The sequence below is a fragment of the Olea europaea genome, chromosome 10 (assembly GCF_002742605.1).
Source record: "Olea europaea var. sylvestris chromosome 10, O_europaea_v1, whole genome shotgun sequence".
Lineage (NCBI taxonomy): Eukaryota > Viridiplantae > Streptophyta > Magnoliopsida > Lamiales > Oleaceae > Olea > Olea europaea.
In genome coordinates, this window is record NC_036246.1 from 35,129,442 (window position 1) to 35,148,864 (window position 19,423).

The following is a 19,423-nucleotide window of genomic DNA, read 5'->3' on the forward strand; positions in this document are numbered from 1 at the left end:
AAACTCTTAGATTCGCCCCTGGATGTATGATAATATTTGCTCCTCTATTGGTCGCCATAGACTTCATCGTTTTCAATTGGAAAGTTGCAAGATGGTTCCACAGAGTTCTAGTGATCAATCTTATCAATTGATTGGAATGTATGTGTTCAATATACAAATGAATACAACATACCTATTTTTCAATGCCCTTGAGAGCAAGTAACAAGTCATATACACCATCGTGCACGTGCAATTCTAACGGTAACATTATGTTTTATTTTCATTTGGCAACACGATTCTCTTACTCGTATGAATTATTTGCTTAAATAAGTAATTGCTCATTAGATTTGCCATGTCACACCTAATTCAAAGTCAAGAATATAAAATGCGACTAAACTTTCTTTACTTTCATTTTGCTAAGTGTAGATGTTTGCTCTTAGAAAACTTGGATGCCAACTTTTATATGCCTCGACTCATTTCTTATCTTTTAATCTTCAATTCACCTTTCATGGTATCTTATTTGTCATATTCTTCTCATTGCATACAGTGAAAAAAAGTTGCTAAAAATGTCAAATTCCTTCTTTCGTAGCATCCAAGCGACTAAGCTTTTCAAAGATACAATCATAAGTATAATTATATATAAACAAATCTCAAAACAAATGAAGATTTAAGTATAAACTAAGTAAGGTATTTATTTATGAAAGAAAGTTAAAAGTTTCATAAATTAAAAATGAAAGACAAATTATTTAAGGGAAAATTTGATTATAAGTATGATTGAAAAGTTAATAAGATTTTTAAATCTCGAAGTACATGATTAAAATTGAAATCTAACCCGTCAAGAAATTGATAAAATTTTGGCAAATTTTTATCAACGTAATATGTTTGGAATATAGAGTCGAGAGCATCTCTAATAGACTATTTCTTTTTTTAAATGCGTATCTGTCATATTAGGGAGAATTTTTTAATTTAAAGAGTATAATATTTTATACACTTTAATAATCTCTTTATTTAATTTTTTCTCTTTATTTCATTTCTTCCAACATTTATTTTGTTGTTTTTTCCCTCATTTTTCGATTTATGATTCTCAAATAATTAATATAGTTCTAAATATACATATACAACCTTTTTTATCAACCAATTCTGTGTACGAGACTTGTACTTAACTCAAATTCAAACAAGATCTTACTTATTTAGTCGAAGAAATAAGTATTTTTCATTTCCATTCTATTTTTTTCACATTTTATAATTATTTAGATTCGAATCAGGTTAATAAAGATTGGGCTAAGATGATTTAAAAAATAATAATAATAATAATAATAATAATCACGTCTAATCCCGAAACTGCCGGCACTCGGCACAACACGTGTTGAGTTTCTAGGGTCAAATCGCTCTAACTTCTCCCATTGCAATAGCAAATTTCAAGTTTTAATTCGCAATTCTTAAACAAGCAGGACAAAGTAAATTAATTTTAAGTTTTAATTTTACTCGAAAATGATGGAATCAAATATTTATTTTTCAAAATTATTTTATCTTTTCCTACCCCATCTTATTCTTTATGCTTAATTTTTATTATTTTATAAAACTATTTAGCTTTTATATTTTAGAATGACAAAAACGTTCACATTTATATTATGCTACTTAACCGAAAATACTAAGGTAATTTTTTATCTTTAATAGTTTAGAATAAAGATGTGATAATACAGAAGGTGATTAATGGGAATTAAAATTAGATTTTTTAATGGATTGTGAATATGTTATAGAAGCTTTTGAAATGTGTGGTTTAAAAGTTGTGGGACTCGTGAAAGATGTGATTAATATTAATTGTTTCACTTTGATTTAAATTAAAATCAGATTTTAATCCATACCAAACACGCTCTCAATATATGAAAGCTTATTCGCAAAATGGCCTCCAACTTATTAACTCGCTATGGAAAAGGACCTATCCTTTATTGGAAGCAAGGTCCTGATCTGTTTTTTAAGAAAAAGAACAAAAACCTAAAAAAGAAAATAGAAATATTTCAAAGTGGAAATTACAGGAAACCATGCTATTAAAATTAACATTTCAAAAATCAAATCCAAGTTTTGTATATTCACAAATCGGAAATTAATTTAATTATTATAAATCAATATATTATTATAAATTAATTTATATTCATAAACCCTACCCTAAAAAGGACCAAGACATTCTCTCATCTCCTATCATTTTCTTGACTGTCATCAAGTTGTCGCTGCAGCAACTCCTCTTGTGCGAGGGCCGCTACCACAACGGCTAGTCGCAAAGGAGTGATTTGAAGCGGCATCACAGGTTGATGGTGTTTGTGTTGTCGTGGTGGCTGTGGTGGTTTGTGAGGTGGCATTTGTCGTGGTGGAGTTGGAGATTGGGTGAGTAACAGCGTTGCAATGTGTTTGTACGGTGGTGATGGTGATTGTGTGGTAGTTGATCTGACGGTTCGGGTGATTTGTGTAGTGGCGGGGCGGCGTGGTGGATTGGGTGGTAGTGGCGGTGGCGGGCGTCTCCCTTCGTCTCTCTTCTCATCTCCTTCTCCCTTTCCCTCACTATCCTCACTGTAGCACCTCGATTGGATGTGCGATTGTGCGGGTGGTCACTGCAGCGTCGCGATTTTTTATTCGATCTACTTAGTGCGGTGGTCGGCGTCAACGGTTCTTGTTGCAGGTGGTCTTATGTGTGGGAATGGCATTGGTGACACGATCTGGTGTCGGTGGTGGTTGGCGATGGTACGGTGCTCTGGAGTGGTGGGATGGGGAATGGGTAATGTTGGTGTTGTAGTGGTGGTGGGCAGCATCATTGATGGAGGTTGGCGGTGGGTGGTGCTTTTGGAGTGGTGGAATGGGGACCCGATTGTGACGATTTTATTGGTTGATTGAAAGTTGTAACCGATAAATTGGTTAATTTGTGAGCACTGTCGTGGTGATGGTGGTGTTGCTGGAGGCGGCGTTGAAGTGGTGGTTGTAAGTGTTTGTGATGGTCATAGATTATTTGATTGATTGTGGCCAGTGAATTAGTTAATCTGTGACTAATAAACAATACGTGACCAATAAAAAAGATAAATTGTGACCAAAAAATAATGTGTGACTTAAAAAATTAATAATTTGTGATCGTCTAATAAGTTGTGACATATAATATTTGTGATCTGTGACCTACAATTTTTTTGTTCGTGATCGAAAAATAATATATGACCTATAAAAATTTTAATTTGTGATCGAAAAATAAGTTGTGACAAAAAATTAATCCGTGACTAATTAATTTTTTTAACTGTGACTAATGAACAAATTGTGACCTAAATTTTTTTTTGAATTATGATCGTAAAATAGTTTGTGATATAAAATTTCTAATTTGTAACTAAAAAATAATAAGTGACTAATTAAATTGTTAATTTGTGATCAAATTTTATGGATATCTGACCTAAATATAATTAATTAATTAATTAAATCATAAATAAATTTTAATAAAAATATTATTTTTATAATTTGAAACTTGTTTTCTTAATTTTAAAATATACCATACTTAATATCTAAATTATGAAATTTTCCTATTTCAAAATAGAAATTATTGCCCAGCCCGGCATGTAGGATGTGTTGGGCCTAGGAGCAACCCATCCCAATCCATTAAAAACTCGGGCCTTGACAGCCCAGCCCATCCTGGACCCCGATTTCGAAAATGCTCGTGCATATAACCAATGGAAAAATTCATAAATAATATATTAAGTATGGTACATTTCAAAATTAAAAAAGAAAATTTCAAATTTCAAAAGTAAGATATTTTAAAATTTTATTTATAAATTAATTTATTGAACATATATTTTACTAATTAAATATATTGAGGTCAAAATTCTATATAATTTAGTAACAGTTATCCAATTAATTTTCACACGTTAATATTCAATCACAAATCAAAAATTTTATAGGTTACAGATTATTTTTCGATCACGAATAAATTTTTTTATAGATTACAGAATATTCATCAATCACAGAATCAAAATTTTTATTAGTCACAACTCATTTTATTCATTACAAATTATTAGATTGATTGGTCACGGTTAATTTTTCGATCACAACTTAATCAATTATGAGTTACATTCACAATTTTTTGGTCACATATTACAAATTAACAAATTATTAGTCACGCTCAACCAAATAATTGGTCGCAAGCATCCAACCTCATCTCATCCTACCCAAGACCACCATCACTAACACCGACTCACAATCTGAAACCCAGAAATAGAACCCAAAAAAGCTAGCACTGCTACACTGTCACCACCGCCATCGCCGCCAAGCCATCGCCACCTCACAAATTGAAAACTCTCAAACAAAGACAGATACAAAAAATCCAACACCAACACCTTCTCAATCTGAAAACTCACAAACAAAAATAGAAATCAAAAATCCAGCACCACACCGCCACTACCTCACAATATGCAATCCACAAACGAAAATGGAAACAAAAAAAAAAAATCGGGCACCACCTCATCACCACAACCTCACAATCCGAAATCCACAAAAAAAGGGAAACAAAAACTAAAAAGCAAGCATACTAAACATCACAACAACCATCTTCTCTATCGCCATACCACAAAAAAAAAAAAAAAAAACTCCAAACTTGTCGTCGCCGACGCCACCCTTACGACCATCTCAGATCCATCATATCCTTCATCAGGGCGCTCGACGATTGTATGCAACGGTGGTTCAGTACATGATCACTGCCTGCGACACAGCAACTGTGTGCATCTATTGTTGCAAGGCGCCCGTTGCGTTGATCACGTGTAACGATCACACGTGCCCCTAGAAGATGAGCGCTGTCGATTACGTGGCATCGCCAATATAGAGAGGGTGGGTGGTATAGAGAGACCGACGTCATAGGTATAAAGGTTGAACCCCAACCTTAAGGGTCCCCTATCGTTCCTACCCTGGAGTATCATGAGGGAGGTAAATCGCACGTTATGCCTCCAAGGGTACAGGGTGGAAGGCTGCTTGTACAATTGCACTTACCCAAGAGCCAAATCCATACTTCAGGATTCGAACCCTTGACGCGGCAGCCTCAAGCAAAGCTGAATTTCTCCACCCTCCCCTTTTACCACTTGGAGATGTGCTCTGGGGGCAACTGACGTCATAGGTATAGAAAGCATGGGTGGTAGAGAGAGAAAGATGAGGGACTAAAATGAATTAGGGTTTGGAGGGTGCAAATGTGTAGGGATAGATAGTGGGTGTAGTGGATTGGGGTGTGTAAATTAATTTAATTTTATGAAAATATTAATATTTAAAAAATAATTTTTCGTCTGATTTTCGAATAATGAATAATGAAACTTCCAACCTAATTTTAGAATACTGAATTTTTAAAGTAGGGTGTGGTATAATTTCGTAACCAAGCTATAAGCAACCAACTCACAAAATAAAGAAAGAAAAATTGAATAAGAATCCCCTTGCAATTTCTAAATACGAAAAGAAACAAAAATGATAAAAATCAGACTATCACAAGATAAAATCAATTTCACGTACAAAATGCACATTTGTAAAATGCTTATCTACGCATAGTCCCCCCTCTCACTGTACAAATAATAGCCACATAAAACTATGAGTAGTAACTCGTAAGTGGTTCTTGATGACATTCTCTCATCAAAAAATTCCAAGCAAGCAATGCAGCACCCACAGCAGGTTCCACCTAATTTATTCACATGTAAAACATAAGATGGAAAAAATATTAATTAGAACAAGGAAAAGAGGACCAACTGAACCCAAAACAATCATATACTTTATGACCACAAAATATGGAAAAGACGACATTTTCGGATAATATTACATATTATTGCTCTCTGGTTTCCACGACCAGCTGGTATTTTGCAGACTCAATTTTCTGATAGTTTATTGGATCTTTCAGAATTCGAATAGCATGTGATATTGCAGTGCTAGAAGCCAGATACTAATATTTCGAACCGTTGCATCTAATCATATTTACCGAACACAAATAAACATTCTACAAGCAAGAACTATATGAAAAGTTGAGCAGAAGGATATATTTATATATGCTCTACCTTTGGACGGATAGGCCGAACCCCAGGGAAGTCCTTTGAGATGCAATTCATTACCTCATTACCAATGTCCCATCTCTTGTTGGCGTCAAGGACGCCACCAACCATTACAAGAGGAAAATAATCCTTTCCATCTGCAGTTAGGTAATTGTATAAAATATTTCAATTAATACGAACAGCTGCTGCAGGATTTTGTCCTCTTGCGTAATATTATGTATTAGTATATCAAATGGATCGGATGAGGAGAAATATTATGTACAAGAGAACCTCTCTCCCTATTCAAGAATATCGCAAGCAAATCTCAGTCTAAAATATTATGCAGCTAGTTATTGAAACAATACTGACAAGAGATGATATGACACAAATGCCACAGACTAAAGAATGAAAAGCTCGACCAATAAATAGTATATGATGCAGCTTGTCCTTGCAACCCTAAAACATTTCATTAAGCTCTTTGAGCATTTTTTTCCATTACTTGTGAAGTTGTGTAAGAGAAGTCTGTATTATTTTGAAAAGGTTTTCTTTCTTTCCAGTTTATTTGAAGATACAGAATGTGGTTGGTGATGCTATCTCCTTCCCAATGCCACCCAGGGATAAAAAGGAAGGAAGAAAATGTCATTATGGATTCAGAATTTTGAACACATCAAGAAGAGAATGGGTGCTCTTGGACACCCAGAGGCTAGCAATATCTCACCACAAGCAGGTCAGCTTTCAGAAAATAACTGGTGAGATTTCAACAACTCCTTCAATCATGTATTAAAGTAACTGAAGGCATATCTCTATTTCCTAGGTCTTGCCTCTGTACATGAAAAAAGAAAGGCTAGGACCAACCTGCAAGTAAATGGATTAGGCACCCACTGCAACCTTTATGTGATAGCATAAAGGTGGCTTCACATGGTGGATATGTCAATAGGAGTTGAAACCACATAGCAGCAGATCTTATGTGGAGTGGTGCGGCACATGCAGTGTGTGTATTCTGATATCGGTTGGCACTTGGAAAGGGATTCTGAAATTGACTGCAAAAATGCAGCAAGGAATTTCATTATCTAGGTAAAGGATGAAACCCTTTATAGGTGGTATAGAGGCATTTTCTAAAGCTATTGGAAATTTGGAATTGGGTTGGCAATCTGGGACTTGTGCAATATTTTGTAGGTTACATATGTCAACGCTTCTTTAGTTCTTTAGGAGAAACAATGTCATCCATCCCATGTAAACTTCTGGCGAGAGAAAGTATAAAGATCATATCCGCATGGCATATTTCAAAAACTCTAGGCTTTGAGAATTCACATGTCAATTCATGAATTCAAAACCTCACCTTCACCACATAGATCAAGTCTCTGGACTACAGCCTTCACACTCGAAGACAATTCTTGGACAGCATCATGCAAGATCTTGTTTGCCACCAGATCGCCTGCTTCTGCACTAGAAACCACAACAGGAACAAGAGCTGCAATCCGAGCCCAAGATGGATCTGCATATGTCCACCTAAAATCAAATTCAAGTCACATTTCTGGCCTGTTACCATTCTATCAACATATTCTATAATTAGTTAAATCTACATAACATGCAAGAAATCAGAAGAAAATTCAACCTAAATTGCACGTAGAGAAATTACCTACTGAAAGAAGAAATAAACCAGTGTGTCCAAAAAAGATGCAAAGTTAAACTGCACTACAACCCAAAGTAACTCAACACACAAACTAAGCTTCAAGGAGCAATTATATTCTTATTGCCACTCCCAAAAAAATTAATGATACTCGAAATAACATTAGTGCCAGTAGCCAAATTATCATTGGCCATAAAATATGACCAACCGAGTTATTGAACTCCTTTGACTCATTTACTCCCCAACAGTGAAAGACCATTACTGCCAGGCTAAATCATCATTTGCCATTGACTATAACCAGCTGAATATTTAGCTCCCCAATGCTGATTTATTTACTCCCCAGCAGTCAAAAGATCAATTCTCTTTGCATCAAGGTACAAGAAATTTTTAATAAAAAACATGACTTCACCTTATCTTTTTTATTCTGTTTAACAAAATAGAGCTAAACTTGTTAAAAACATAGTATATACAGCATGGAGAACAAGACATCATCAAATGGAGTGTCGAAAAGAATCTAAAACACGTTACAAACAAGATAGAGTCTACTAACTACAATGCTGATCAATAAGCACTACCCTATTGGAGAGCCTTAGATCAACATTATGGCTCGAAAACATTTTTAAACCAAAATATAACTACAATGCTGTTGTCAATAAGATCAAAATATAACTAGCACTAACATATAATATTTTAGCAGTAATTATTTAAGCATTATAGCTTACCCGATAAGTTCATCTGGTGAAGACAGGTTGAGTTTATGCAAGATACCAAGTGTAAGTGAAGTCTGTGGACCACGACCATCATGAGCCCGTATTACTGCAGTCAGTGCCTGTGCAGCTATACCATATCCACTGGAAGGAGAAGAAGATTATCAAAATTCAATCAAAGTATGCAGCACAAATAAAATTCTTGGAATATTAAGGAAACCCAAAGTAAAGAAAATAAAACGCGTGTGAGCAAGTGAAACCCCAATTAATTAAGAATCTATATCCAGATTCGTTGGAGAGATGTACTTGGAAATATATCGAGATTGCACACATAAGATCCAGATCCGTCTCCACTGGATTCCAGCTCCTGACTGCTAGGACGTAGCTGCAGCTCTAGGTCATAACAGCTCATTTATCCCTTAGATGAGAAGTGTTGGATTTTACAACTACTGTCATCAACCAGACTTAATGTCTTTTGAATTCCTGTTCGCTGTAGCAGGGGGCAATACAAGTATAATATTACCTTGTGTATTTTCACTAGCTACTGCAGTCCCATATGACTGATCTTAGGGATTCTGTTATTATAAAATTGAAAACAACATGAATCCGGACTAGAGCTTAAACCAGGACCCTGAGGCGTATTCTATCCTATCCATAAACATGTGGAAACAGGAAATGTGGATCACTCCTCAGAATGCAGTTTTTCATATGCTTGGTCAGAAAAATCATTGCTGCCAAACTATTATTGGAACTTGAAACCATTAGTCGGACAACGTCAGCCTTAATTTTGCTGTTCCACCTTCCACGAATGAGAAATGCCATTTTTCCAGTTCCCGTAAAATCACATCAACTATTGTGAGAAGGAGAAGAGGATTGCAATAAGGAAAGGGATGGTAAATCAACTCAGGAAGATGGAATATACAAGCACTATGAAGCATTTACCTTCCCCAGTCACCTAAAATGGGTCCTGCACCAGCAGCCCAAGCTTCTCTTCCATCTTCTGTAAATCCATAAGCAATGGTACCTGTACTAGCTATGAGAACACACCCATGAAGCTTTCCCATTGTCCCACTTGCCAAAGCTGCCACAGCATCATTCTGAACAAATAATCTGACATGGCTGGGGAATATTTCTCTAGAAATGGAAAGAAAGAATGAACTTAGGGACAGCAAAATATTGATTAACAGAGATACCAGACTTAACAGGAAAAAATTGTTCAATCATAAGTAACAAAAATTTGATATAATAGCAACAGACTCAAAATAATATAGAAATTATCCAATTAAATAAATATGTAGAGAATGGAGATATAAACACTTCACTCCTTTGCAAAGTGTCTAAATTAGTATGCAGTAGGAAAGATCTAATGTATCATTTATCATTAATCAAGGGTCCATGTTAAGCATCATGTCCCAAATTGAAAAGTAGTCAAACGTCATGCTCTTTTTCTCCTACTGATGACCTCAGAAGAGTTCAATGGAGACGGATCATAACAAGGAATGGACATCAAAATTTAAATGTAAGTCACTGGCACCCATGTTCTTCAAAAGCCAGCGCTTTAAAACACTTTCAGATTAAACACAAATTAGAAGCAAGAAGCTTCACATCTGCAGTTAGGAACACCAAGTTATGAGGATATACTTTTTTATTACTCACAGTAAGCTTGAAACAGTTGTGTGTTGCATGTAAATATAACATGATTTATATCAATTAGACAAGTGTACCCCAAAATGGATTACTAAATGTGTTACAGAGGTTTATTGGCATTTTTACTGAATGTGATGCAACACGAATATAGAGCAACTTACTGTATTATTACTTTCTCCTGAGTCCAAAAGAGTTTTAACCTAAATCAAAGGTATCAAATTGTCATTTACTATTCAAAAAACTCCAGGTTATGAGTATTTATATCCAATTGCTTCCTTTGTCTTCTTCACAGATGTTTCTGTATCTTATGTCTTCTCTTCCATATTTGATTGAACTTTCCAATCCCTTTAAGTTCCAATTCCACACGAAGACCTGAGGTTTTCTTTTTCGCAACCATTTTTCTTTTTTACTTTCTCCTTCCGCTCTTGATACAATTTTCATAAGATACCCCAACAATTCCAAATAGTAATCCTCCAAATCCATCCCAGACCTCCATCCAGTCCATCTTTTCTGAGGTCATTCAGTACCATCCCCTCAATTCATATAATGCTAGGGAAAGGATCTCTCCCTGAGTGGTTCCAAATGCCGACTCATCTACACTATCATCAAAACCTCCACATCCATCCCAGACATCCGCCCAGTCCATCTTTTCTGAGTCCATTCAGTATCATCCTCTCAATTCATATCATTACAAGGGAAAGGATCTATCCCTGAGTGGTTCGAAATGCCAACTCCTTTACAATATCATCAAAACTTTCTGATAGACATTGTGATGGATATAACAAGACTCCATATGTTGTGTGCAGGTATCAAATGAATTGCACAACTAAATGTCTAATTACTACTGCACAAATACATATAATCTTCTTTACTACCAGCATCAAATTAAAACATATCACTTCTTCTGTTTTGTAAATTTTTGCGGATCCATTGCTAAAGTTTTTCCTTTTATTTCAGTATAAATCGAATTTTATGTGCAAGTGTCCCCTTTATTTGTTTTTAAAGGGGGGAGGGGAGGAGCATTAAAAATTTCAGAATAACAAATGATGAGCCAGAGCAATACAAGTAAACTGTATAGTTGAGTGTGTATGTATAGTTAAGTGTGTATGGCAGGAAATCTTTGAGAAGCAAACCTAAGCCAATTAAGTATACGATCCTGATCTGTGGGATGGTTAACGCCAGCTACAGAAAGACAGACAGCTTGAACAGCAGAACGAGTAGAAGCTGCCTTTGTAAGAGCATCCGCCATAACTTGCTCTAATGTGTCCCTAGCAGCAGATTCTGTAAAACATAAAGAAGCATCGGGAAACAAAACATACAAAGGGGCTTGTAATTTATTGCAAAAATATTGGGAGAAACATATGTCAGCCACACATTTTTCTTCACAATAAAGAATTGACCAAAACATCATGTAATTTAATCATGTGGAGCTGGAGTGCAAGCAGGGGTATTGCTCGGCCATGATGGAATATTCTAGCAATTAAAAGCAAGCAGTATAATTACACCTTGAAATGTGTTATGTTGAGATCCAAATATGTAAGTATAACCCCGGGAAGCCAAGACCAAGATTCTTTAAATTTGATTTTCAGCATATGCATACAAAGTGAATGACTATAAAACTTTTGTTATATTAATCAAACCACTAATATGAGTTGCACAAACTATAGGCAAAGAGATGTAATACAAAACTGCCAACTATCACATTGCAATAGTTTCTTAGAAAACTCAAATTTCAATTCAATATTAATCAGATTGTTTTTTTGAAAACAGGAATACTAAAACTTATAATGGACATTCTGTACAAGTATCGGCCATCAAATTAAATATAGAAACCTATATTGTGAAAGTAACAGTTTTTACCATCACATGAAAGGCTACAAAATTTTATCTCTTATGCAATGTTATCTAAAATGTGCATCCCCTTGTTTGCCAATATGGAAACAGGCAATTCATATTGACAACCTTGGTTCTCAACCCGCTTAAAGCTACACTCCTTTCTCTAGCTTAGGATTAACTTGTGACTAAACTTTGCCATCGCTTCCCTAAAAACCTTGCCGACATTGTTAACTAAATATCTTTAACCGACCCCTACGTCATTTCTAGCATGAAAATGCTCCAAAATAGCATGTATTCGAGAATAAGGAGATTCGGTAGCTAAAAACTAAGTCTCAGAAAATTGTTAGGCATATAACTTAATGTTTTACATTTGATCTAGAAATGCAGATATCCCAATTGTCAAAAAAGTTAATTAAAATATCTCAAAGAGATTTCTAAGTGCTTTTCAACATTTTATGTCCAGCCTAGAAAGTAGTTAGCTTTAGTTAAAAGAAAATGCGATGAACTAAAACAATGGGAAATGCAGATGGGAGGAAATTTCATATTACGAAGAGATAGCAAAACCAAAATAATTAATGGAAAAAAATAAAATCATAATATGTTTTGACACATTTTATTTCCCATCTTAGATAGGTAATAGTTGAGCAAACTGTATTCTGACGGTAAATCCTAAATGTCAAGATCCAAAGTTTATCGTTGTTTGCATTTATCTAAACAGAGAAAGTAATCAGAATATAATCACTATACATATCCTAAACCAGAATGGTAAACACTACTCCAACGATGTTAGGGGGCATCATTTTCTTTAACGCTCCTCCATGTATAGTACACAATTTTTTAAACAACGAGCAAGAATTGTTAGGTTCCACTTACCTACATGGTGAATGTACACCTGAATGATCATTCCCTTTTCATTTACTCAATAAAATTCACTGTGAAACTATGACCCCACAGAATCAAAAGAAAACTAAAGCAAGCCACAACAATCAGATACACTGGGAAGATTTATCCAAGTATTACAGATGGCATGCTAAGCACATAAGGTTCACATAAACCAAATTATACAAAATGTAAGACAGTCTGTATATAAATATGTACCTCCAACGCTGTTGTGGTTGGAGCAGCCGGCCACTGCCCGGGCGAGCACGGGCAGTGGGTCGGGAAGGGGCTGAGTGAAGGGTATCAAAGGCATGCATACGCACACAGTTGATGTAGTCCCGCCGTCTATACCCAATATCACTTTACGGCCACTGTGAGTCATCTTATTAACATTAAATATACTATTTTCACGAATAAAAGCACCACCAACTGCAATCTTTTCATGCTCAAAATCCCAGATTTCTCCATTTCTGTACCGCTTCATTTGTCCAATTTTTTAGTAGTTTTTACAAATTTCGAATAGGAGAAACCAAAAACAAATCAGGACTCGATAGACAAAGAGACTTGGGTTTGAAGTGAGAAATTGGTGGGATTAAATTAGTGGAATTTGTGAATAGAATACTGGGACGGCAACAAAAGGCCAAATGCTTGAAGGTAGCTGTTTATGCGTGTAAGAATTGACGAGTGTGCTTTGAATAATCATGTTTTGATTCGAACACTGCAGATTAATTTAATGATGCAAAAACTGCCGTTTTGCCATGAATGGTAGTATTATAATTCATAAGGCCTTTCGTGAATTACCAATCAAATTAAAATTGAGAAACGTGCAAGGGAGATAACCCCACCTTTGAAATTGTGTAGTCGGGCTTTTGAATTTTCTTTCTTGTCGTTTAGGTCTTCAAACTTTCTCAACTGTAAGAAAGTTGGCGTGGGGTGGTATTCGAATTAGAATAATGCTATTTATGTCTTGTTTGGGAATTTTTTTTTCAGAATTTAATTTTGAAAATTTTTATTTTTAACTCACATTTTATTTAATTAATTTTTTATCCACCTTTTAATCATACTACTCAAAGTTGAACGTACATACTACTCAAAGTTAAATGTGCATTGCACGTTATTCTAAAATACTTTATAAGTGATGTAAAAGTAATATTTAGTACCAATTTGTCGGATGATTTGATAAGTCTTGGATGAATTAAAAAAATAAAATTTAATATAAAAATTTATGAGAAGAAAATTGTACTCTAAAAACTCAATTTCTATGATTCAATTTTTTGTAGTGATAAAACACTATAAATGAGTAATTTTTTTATATTAGATTTGATATATAAACATTAATTATTAATACATAAATTTAAACACTCATTAAAATTTTTGGATACATGAATGTGAATAAATTTATCTATAATAACTTTATATTCATGTAATTCAAAATTCATCAATTGAAAATTTATTGAATTTAGGTTAATGTGAATGTTAATTAATTGAGAATTAATAACACAAATTTCATAAATGATAATAATTATGTAGTAATTATTACATGTCGAAAAACTAAAAGTAATGTATTATTGAAACAATTAAATTGCGGGGGTTAAAATCGACAAAAAATGATTCTCCCCACGTTATTCTAAAATACTTTATAAGTTATGTAAAAGTAATATTTTGTACCAATTTGTCGGAGGATTTGATGAGTTTCAGACGAATTAAAAAAAACAAAATTTAGTATAGAAATTTATGAGAAGAAAATTGTACTCAAATTATACTCTCAAAACTCAATTTCTATACTTTAATTTTTTTTATGATGAAACACTATAAATGAGTAATCTTTCTATATTACATTTGATATTTAATAATTAATTATTCATATATAAATTTAAACACCTATTAAAATTTTTGGATACATGAATAAATTCATCTATAATAACTCTATATTCGTGTAATTCAAGATTTATCAGGTGAAAATTCATTAAATCTAAATTAATGTGAATGTTAATTAATTAATAACACAAATTTCATAAATGACAATAATTATATATTATTTATTACATATCGAACAACTAAAGGTAATGTATTGTTGAAACAATTGAATTGCAGGAGTTAAAATCATTCAAAAACGATTCTCTCTTGATGTGTTATTTTAATAAATTATAGATATTTCATGGAACTCATCAACTTCTAATCTCAAAAAGCTTTTCAAATAGAGGGTAGCCCCAGGGATGGAAACTTGCGATTATAACTAATTGACTTTTTTTCATTTTTAATTTAAGTAAACAATAAAGATAAAATAAAACAATTAAGGCTAGGTACCTTGTTTTCAATCAACCTTACATTTATCTCCTAACGCTTAGCCCCTGTTTGGAAGACATTTTTTTGTCAGAAAAATTCATTTGTCTACCGTTAGCACCAAAAGCAACTTTTTTTTTTTTTTTTACCAGTACACTCTTATGTGGGGCCCAGGTGACCAAAAAAGGATCCAAAAATTACTTTTCTTCTTCCAAAAAAATCCTCCAAACAGGGGCTTAACATCAATCTAAGTGGAGCGTATTTAGTTTTATAAATGGTGGACTCGAAAGCCAGCAACGTGACCCTTAAAGGCAGGAATTCCCCTTCCCTGGCATCCCAACTAATCCGTCTAATCGAACTTAGACGAATGGCTTATCCAATAAATTCTCACTTTCTGATCATACAAAATAGTAGTAATAAAGCCTACTCCTCTTCTTTTTCTATAATTATTATTATGATTATTAGCTATTTCTTATCCTCTAATTCATTTACTTCTTATTAAATTGCAATTTTAACCTTGAAATAGCTTTTTGTACCGTTAGTCTCATGACCCCTTACAAAGTAAAACCATGTAAAGATGCTAGACTAACAGGGTATTTGGACGGCGCAGGCGCCACGGGCCGCCCTATCCAATTCCCTGTCCAAATACCCTGTTTGGGTGGTTTTTTCCAAAACCAAGAGGCTTGACTAAGAAATCCATTTCAGATTCTCGAATTCATGTGATAATATTTGACCCTCATTAAATCTCATCAATTAGCCTCTATTTTTTGGAAATAAAAATGGGTGGAATAATTTTTTTTTTGAAAAAATAGTGGTTGAAAAGGAAAGAAAAATTTCGATTTGTATGTAATATTATTTTATAGAAAATTGTGTAGTTAAAAATAGGAAAGGGAAAAATTAAATGGAAGGGAATGAAAATTAATGGGGGCTAAATTAAATTTTTATATTCCCTATTTTTAATCACACAATTTTCAATAAAATAATATTATACGTAAATCGAAATTTTTCATTTTTTACAAACATTCATTTTTCAAAAAATTACTATTCCCCCATTGTAATTAAAATCAATGGGGGCCAAACGGAGGCTTATGATGATGAAATTATAAGGATTAGATCCTGAAAGAAAGATTGAAGCAATCGTTAACGTCAAGTTTAAATTACTCTAATTATTTGGGAGCGCCTGCAATTCATTCTAACATTCCAAATCATATATCAATTTAACATTAAGTCTTCATCGTTTTTATAACTTTTGGATTACTTAACGCTGTGTTTGATTAAAGATTCACACATACTTCCCATGTCTCAATTATATACGTTTATTTTATTTTTCATACGAATTAAGAAATCTTTTTTAATGTCATTGAAAAATTCATTTTTGTCAAGATTTTTCCTAATTTATCCCTATTTAATTTTCAGTATGTGGTAGTAAATTATTGTTGAAATTGGTAAATAATTTAAATGATTTAATTTGAATAAGAAGAAATGAGAATTGTTTCACATTTCTAAGAAGTGGGAAATGTGTGTATTTTGACGATTTCAAGAAGTTGACATATTAAGTAGGAAAAATTGAATAATGATATATTGGTAAAGAAATAAAACAAATTATTCTAAATTAGAAACATGCTTCTATATTTGGGACAAGAGAAAAATGAAACTCAACCTATATAATTGGGACGAAGGGAGCATTTATTTGCTCGCAGAGAGCATGACATAAATATGATAGTATTTAGTCCATGTCCGTTTCTCATTTTTAAGTAATAATGTATTTTGAATTAGTTAATTTGTGAAAATGTGTGGTTAAGAATTAAGAAAATGTTTTAGTTTTGCGTATAATATTATTTTATTGAAAAACGTGTAATTAAAAAGAAGAGAGAGAAAAATTTATTTTGAGAAAAATGGATATCAAAGAAGGGCTTAATAACATTGACAAATGATGATGATGATCGAGTTTTCATCGTTAATTTCAGTCTATGTCTAACTTTTAGTTATTGACGAAAATTGGGTGTTCATCATTAATTTTAGTCATTATTTTAATTTTAATCTGTATTTAAATTTCATCTTTCTCTATTTTTTAGTTATTGCTTCCAATAAGGACGTAAGCCTTGATGGCAGAAAGATTTTTTTTTTAATTAAAATAAAATAGATTTCAGAGTTTTTCAATCTCTTAAATTCTTGGTATTGATATATAAAATTGACGAGTCCAATTCTTTGTATCGTGTATGAATCGATGAGTTTTTTATGCTAGATTCCTAATATTCTCAATAATCAACATAAAATATAAGGTAATTGTGTTGCGATATTCTTATGGAATCAATGGAACTTTGATACAAATGTTCGTTTTTATTTTTTATACGCTTTCATTTCCACACTAATTGGTATCAGAGCAATGTTCGTTCTTGATAGATACAAGTTGGTTTTCGTGAAATCAAATAACGGAAGATCTAATTTCAGACGAAACCCTTTTTATACCTCAATAATATAGGGATGGAAAAATCTTTGAATTTCAATTACGACTTCATGTAATGCCGTTTATAATGGGCCTCCGACTGTCAATGAAGACATTGAGGAATTTTTTTATTTGGATATGGAGAATCCAATAATGTTCCAATTTCTCATAACGAATCACATGTTGAAATCTTTGAAGATTTGTCCAAGAAATCCACATCATTAATTTGAGTCTTGATCTAATTTGAAGATTTCTTTATAGAGAGGAATGCTAAAATTTGAGTCTTCATCATTAATTTAGTCTTTATCTAGTTTTTAGTTATCGTAGAGATTGAGTTTGTATCATTAATCTTAATCAACATCTTTAATTTTATTCTTTATCTAGTTTTTTGGTTATTGTGAAGATTGGGTGTTCATCATTGATCTTAGTCATTATTTTAACTATAATCTCTATCTAGATTTAGTCTTTATCTAGTTTTTAGTTAATTGTTTTAAATAAGGGCCGTAAGTCTTAATTGAATCGAAATAAAATAGATTTTGGAGTATTTCAATCTCTTAAATTATCGATATTTGATATTTAAAATTAACAAGCCCAACTCTCTTTATTCATGTGGTAATTGAAGAGTTTTTCCCATCTAAATTTTTAGGGATAGACATAGTTCAATATGGTTCTAGTTCTAGGAGAACTTAACCGAACCATAAACCAATGATTTTCTTGATAATAGAACCAAATTGTTTTTTTAAAAGTATGGAACAAAACCGAACCGATCCATTCAGTTCTGATTTGGTTTAGTCTAGTTCTAGTTCTATTACTTAAATTTTTAGACTTACACCATATACACAACTTAGTAATATATACTTAAATAAAAAATATTAGTACCAAACATTTAGCAAGTTTAAATTATCAATCATCAAGATTTGAAAAGTTCAAACTAACGAACAAAATATAAACAAATGCTTCTTTGCCAAAAGTTAATAATATCAAGTTTTATCTTTATCATCCGTCCAATCAATTCATTTTCATGAAACCACCAAATCTACATGCTTTGTTTGAGGGATATGTAGGGCAGCGTTTGAGACTCTTCAGAGTTTAAATTTGAAGTAATATCTTTAATGGGCTGTACAAAAATAATGGCTATTGGGCTGGCTTCAATTAATGCAAGATTACATTCATATAAAAATAAAATTATATATTAAGTTTGGTTCTTTGTTTGGTTATCGGTTCTAGAATTAGAACCAAACTAGAATTGGAACCAAATGGTTCTCGGTACAAAGAATCAAAACCATTCATTTTTTCGTGGAACCGAACCGAACCGTTTGATTTTGTTTGGTCTGAACATTTTGTCCACCCTTATAGATTTCTGATATTCTTTGGAATCAATAAAAAATAGAAGATAATCGTATTATGATATTCGTTTAAAATCAACGTAACTTCGATAATGTGTGTTTTTTTTTTTTTTTTTAAATTTAATCTTCCACCCTACATCAACCAATTACATGAGACACTAACACACATTCTATCTCATATCCGATGAAGTAACTATAATATCACGACGCTTATCCTAAGGTTTGTACACTTAATAACGATGATTGCACATTAAAATTTCCAAAATAATAGGTGACATAAAATATTTATAATCATTAAAACGCGAAAAATTGAAATAAATACCTCAAGTCTATATCTTCTCCCTATTCGTTTTTGTTCTCGTGTCAATATTTTCGGATCATAAATACTTGTATCATTCAATAATCACCATACTACAAGATTTATTCAAGTTAAGTAGATAAAGGTAATACAGCAGAGATCAAAATCAAAAATCTATATTTCAAGTAAAAGAATTAACACAGGTCAAGATTTATCACCGTGTCGAAATTCTAATCAAGATTAATTTACGTGATTTTAGTTAGTATTGCCTAATCACATTATCAAAGAAGTCTTGAGAATTCAGTATACAGAGTCGAGATGTTATAAACTTTTAGTGACCAATAATATACAT

The 19,423-nt window shown here is 32.9% G+C and overlaps 2 protein-coding genes across 3 annotated transcripts in view; one reads left to right on the plus strand and one right to left on the minus strand.

Annotated features, from left to right (window-relative positions):
* The window catches only part of LOC111400584 (histidine kinase 1-like), a 7,866-nt gene extending 5,316 nt beyond the window's left edge, over positions 1–2,550 (plus strand). The window contains exons 12-13 of the mRNA XM_023027992.1: positions 406–490; positions 2,330–2,550. Of these exons, the coding sequence (XP_022883760.1) occupies positions 406–490; positions 2,330–2,550 (306 nt within the window). The remainder of the gene's footprint in view (positions 1–405; positions 491–2,329) is intronic.
* A 2,851-nt stretch (positions 2,551–5,401) lies between these two features.
* Positions 5,402–13,519, minus strand: LOC111401987 (N-acetyl-D-glucosamine kinase-like). Of its 2 annotated transcripts, XM_023029992.1 has the most exons (7): positions 12,918–13,510; positions 11,117–11,264; positions 9,279–9,470; positions 8,352–8,480; positions 7,339–7,508; positions 6,027–6,157; positions 5,402–5,656 (listed from the first exon to the last, which is right to left on the minus strand). In XM_023029992.1, exons 1-7 carry the CDS (start codon positions 13,180–13,182, stop codon positions 5,567–5,569), a joined length of 1,125 nt encoding a protein of 374 aa, XP_022885760.1. In that variant the 5' UTR covers positions 13,183–13,510; the 3' UTR covers positions 5,402–5,566. The 2 variants fall into 2 exon arrangements, with proteins under 2 accessions (XP_022885760.1, XP_022885761.1); XM_023029993.1 differs by lacking the exons at positions 5,402–5,656; positions 6,027–6,157 and adding an exon at positions 6,169–7,039 and having other exon boundaries at positions 12,918–13,519.
* Between the last annotated feature and the right edge of the window lie 5,904 nt (positions 13,520–19,423).

What these genes read in the sequence shown, in the direction of transcription:
- LOC111401987 (XM_023029992.1), bottom strand. Translation starts at nt 13,182, where the DNA reads ATGAAGCGGTACAGAAATGGAGAAATCTGGGATTTTGAGCATGAAAAG. An exon ending in TCACCAGATGAACTTATCGG is followed by an intron (nt 7,509 to 8,351) that starts GTAAGCTATAAT and finishes ATTTGATTTTAG; the next exon opens with GTGGACATATGCAGATCCAT. An exon ending in ACTTGATCTATGTGGTGAAG is followed by an intron (nt 6,158 to 7,338) that starts GTGAGGTTTTGA and finishes ACCTAACTGCAG; the next exon opens with ATGGAAAGGATTATTTTCCT.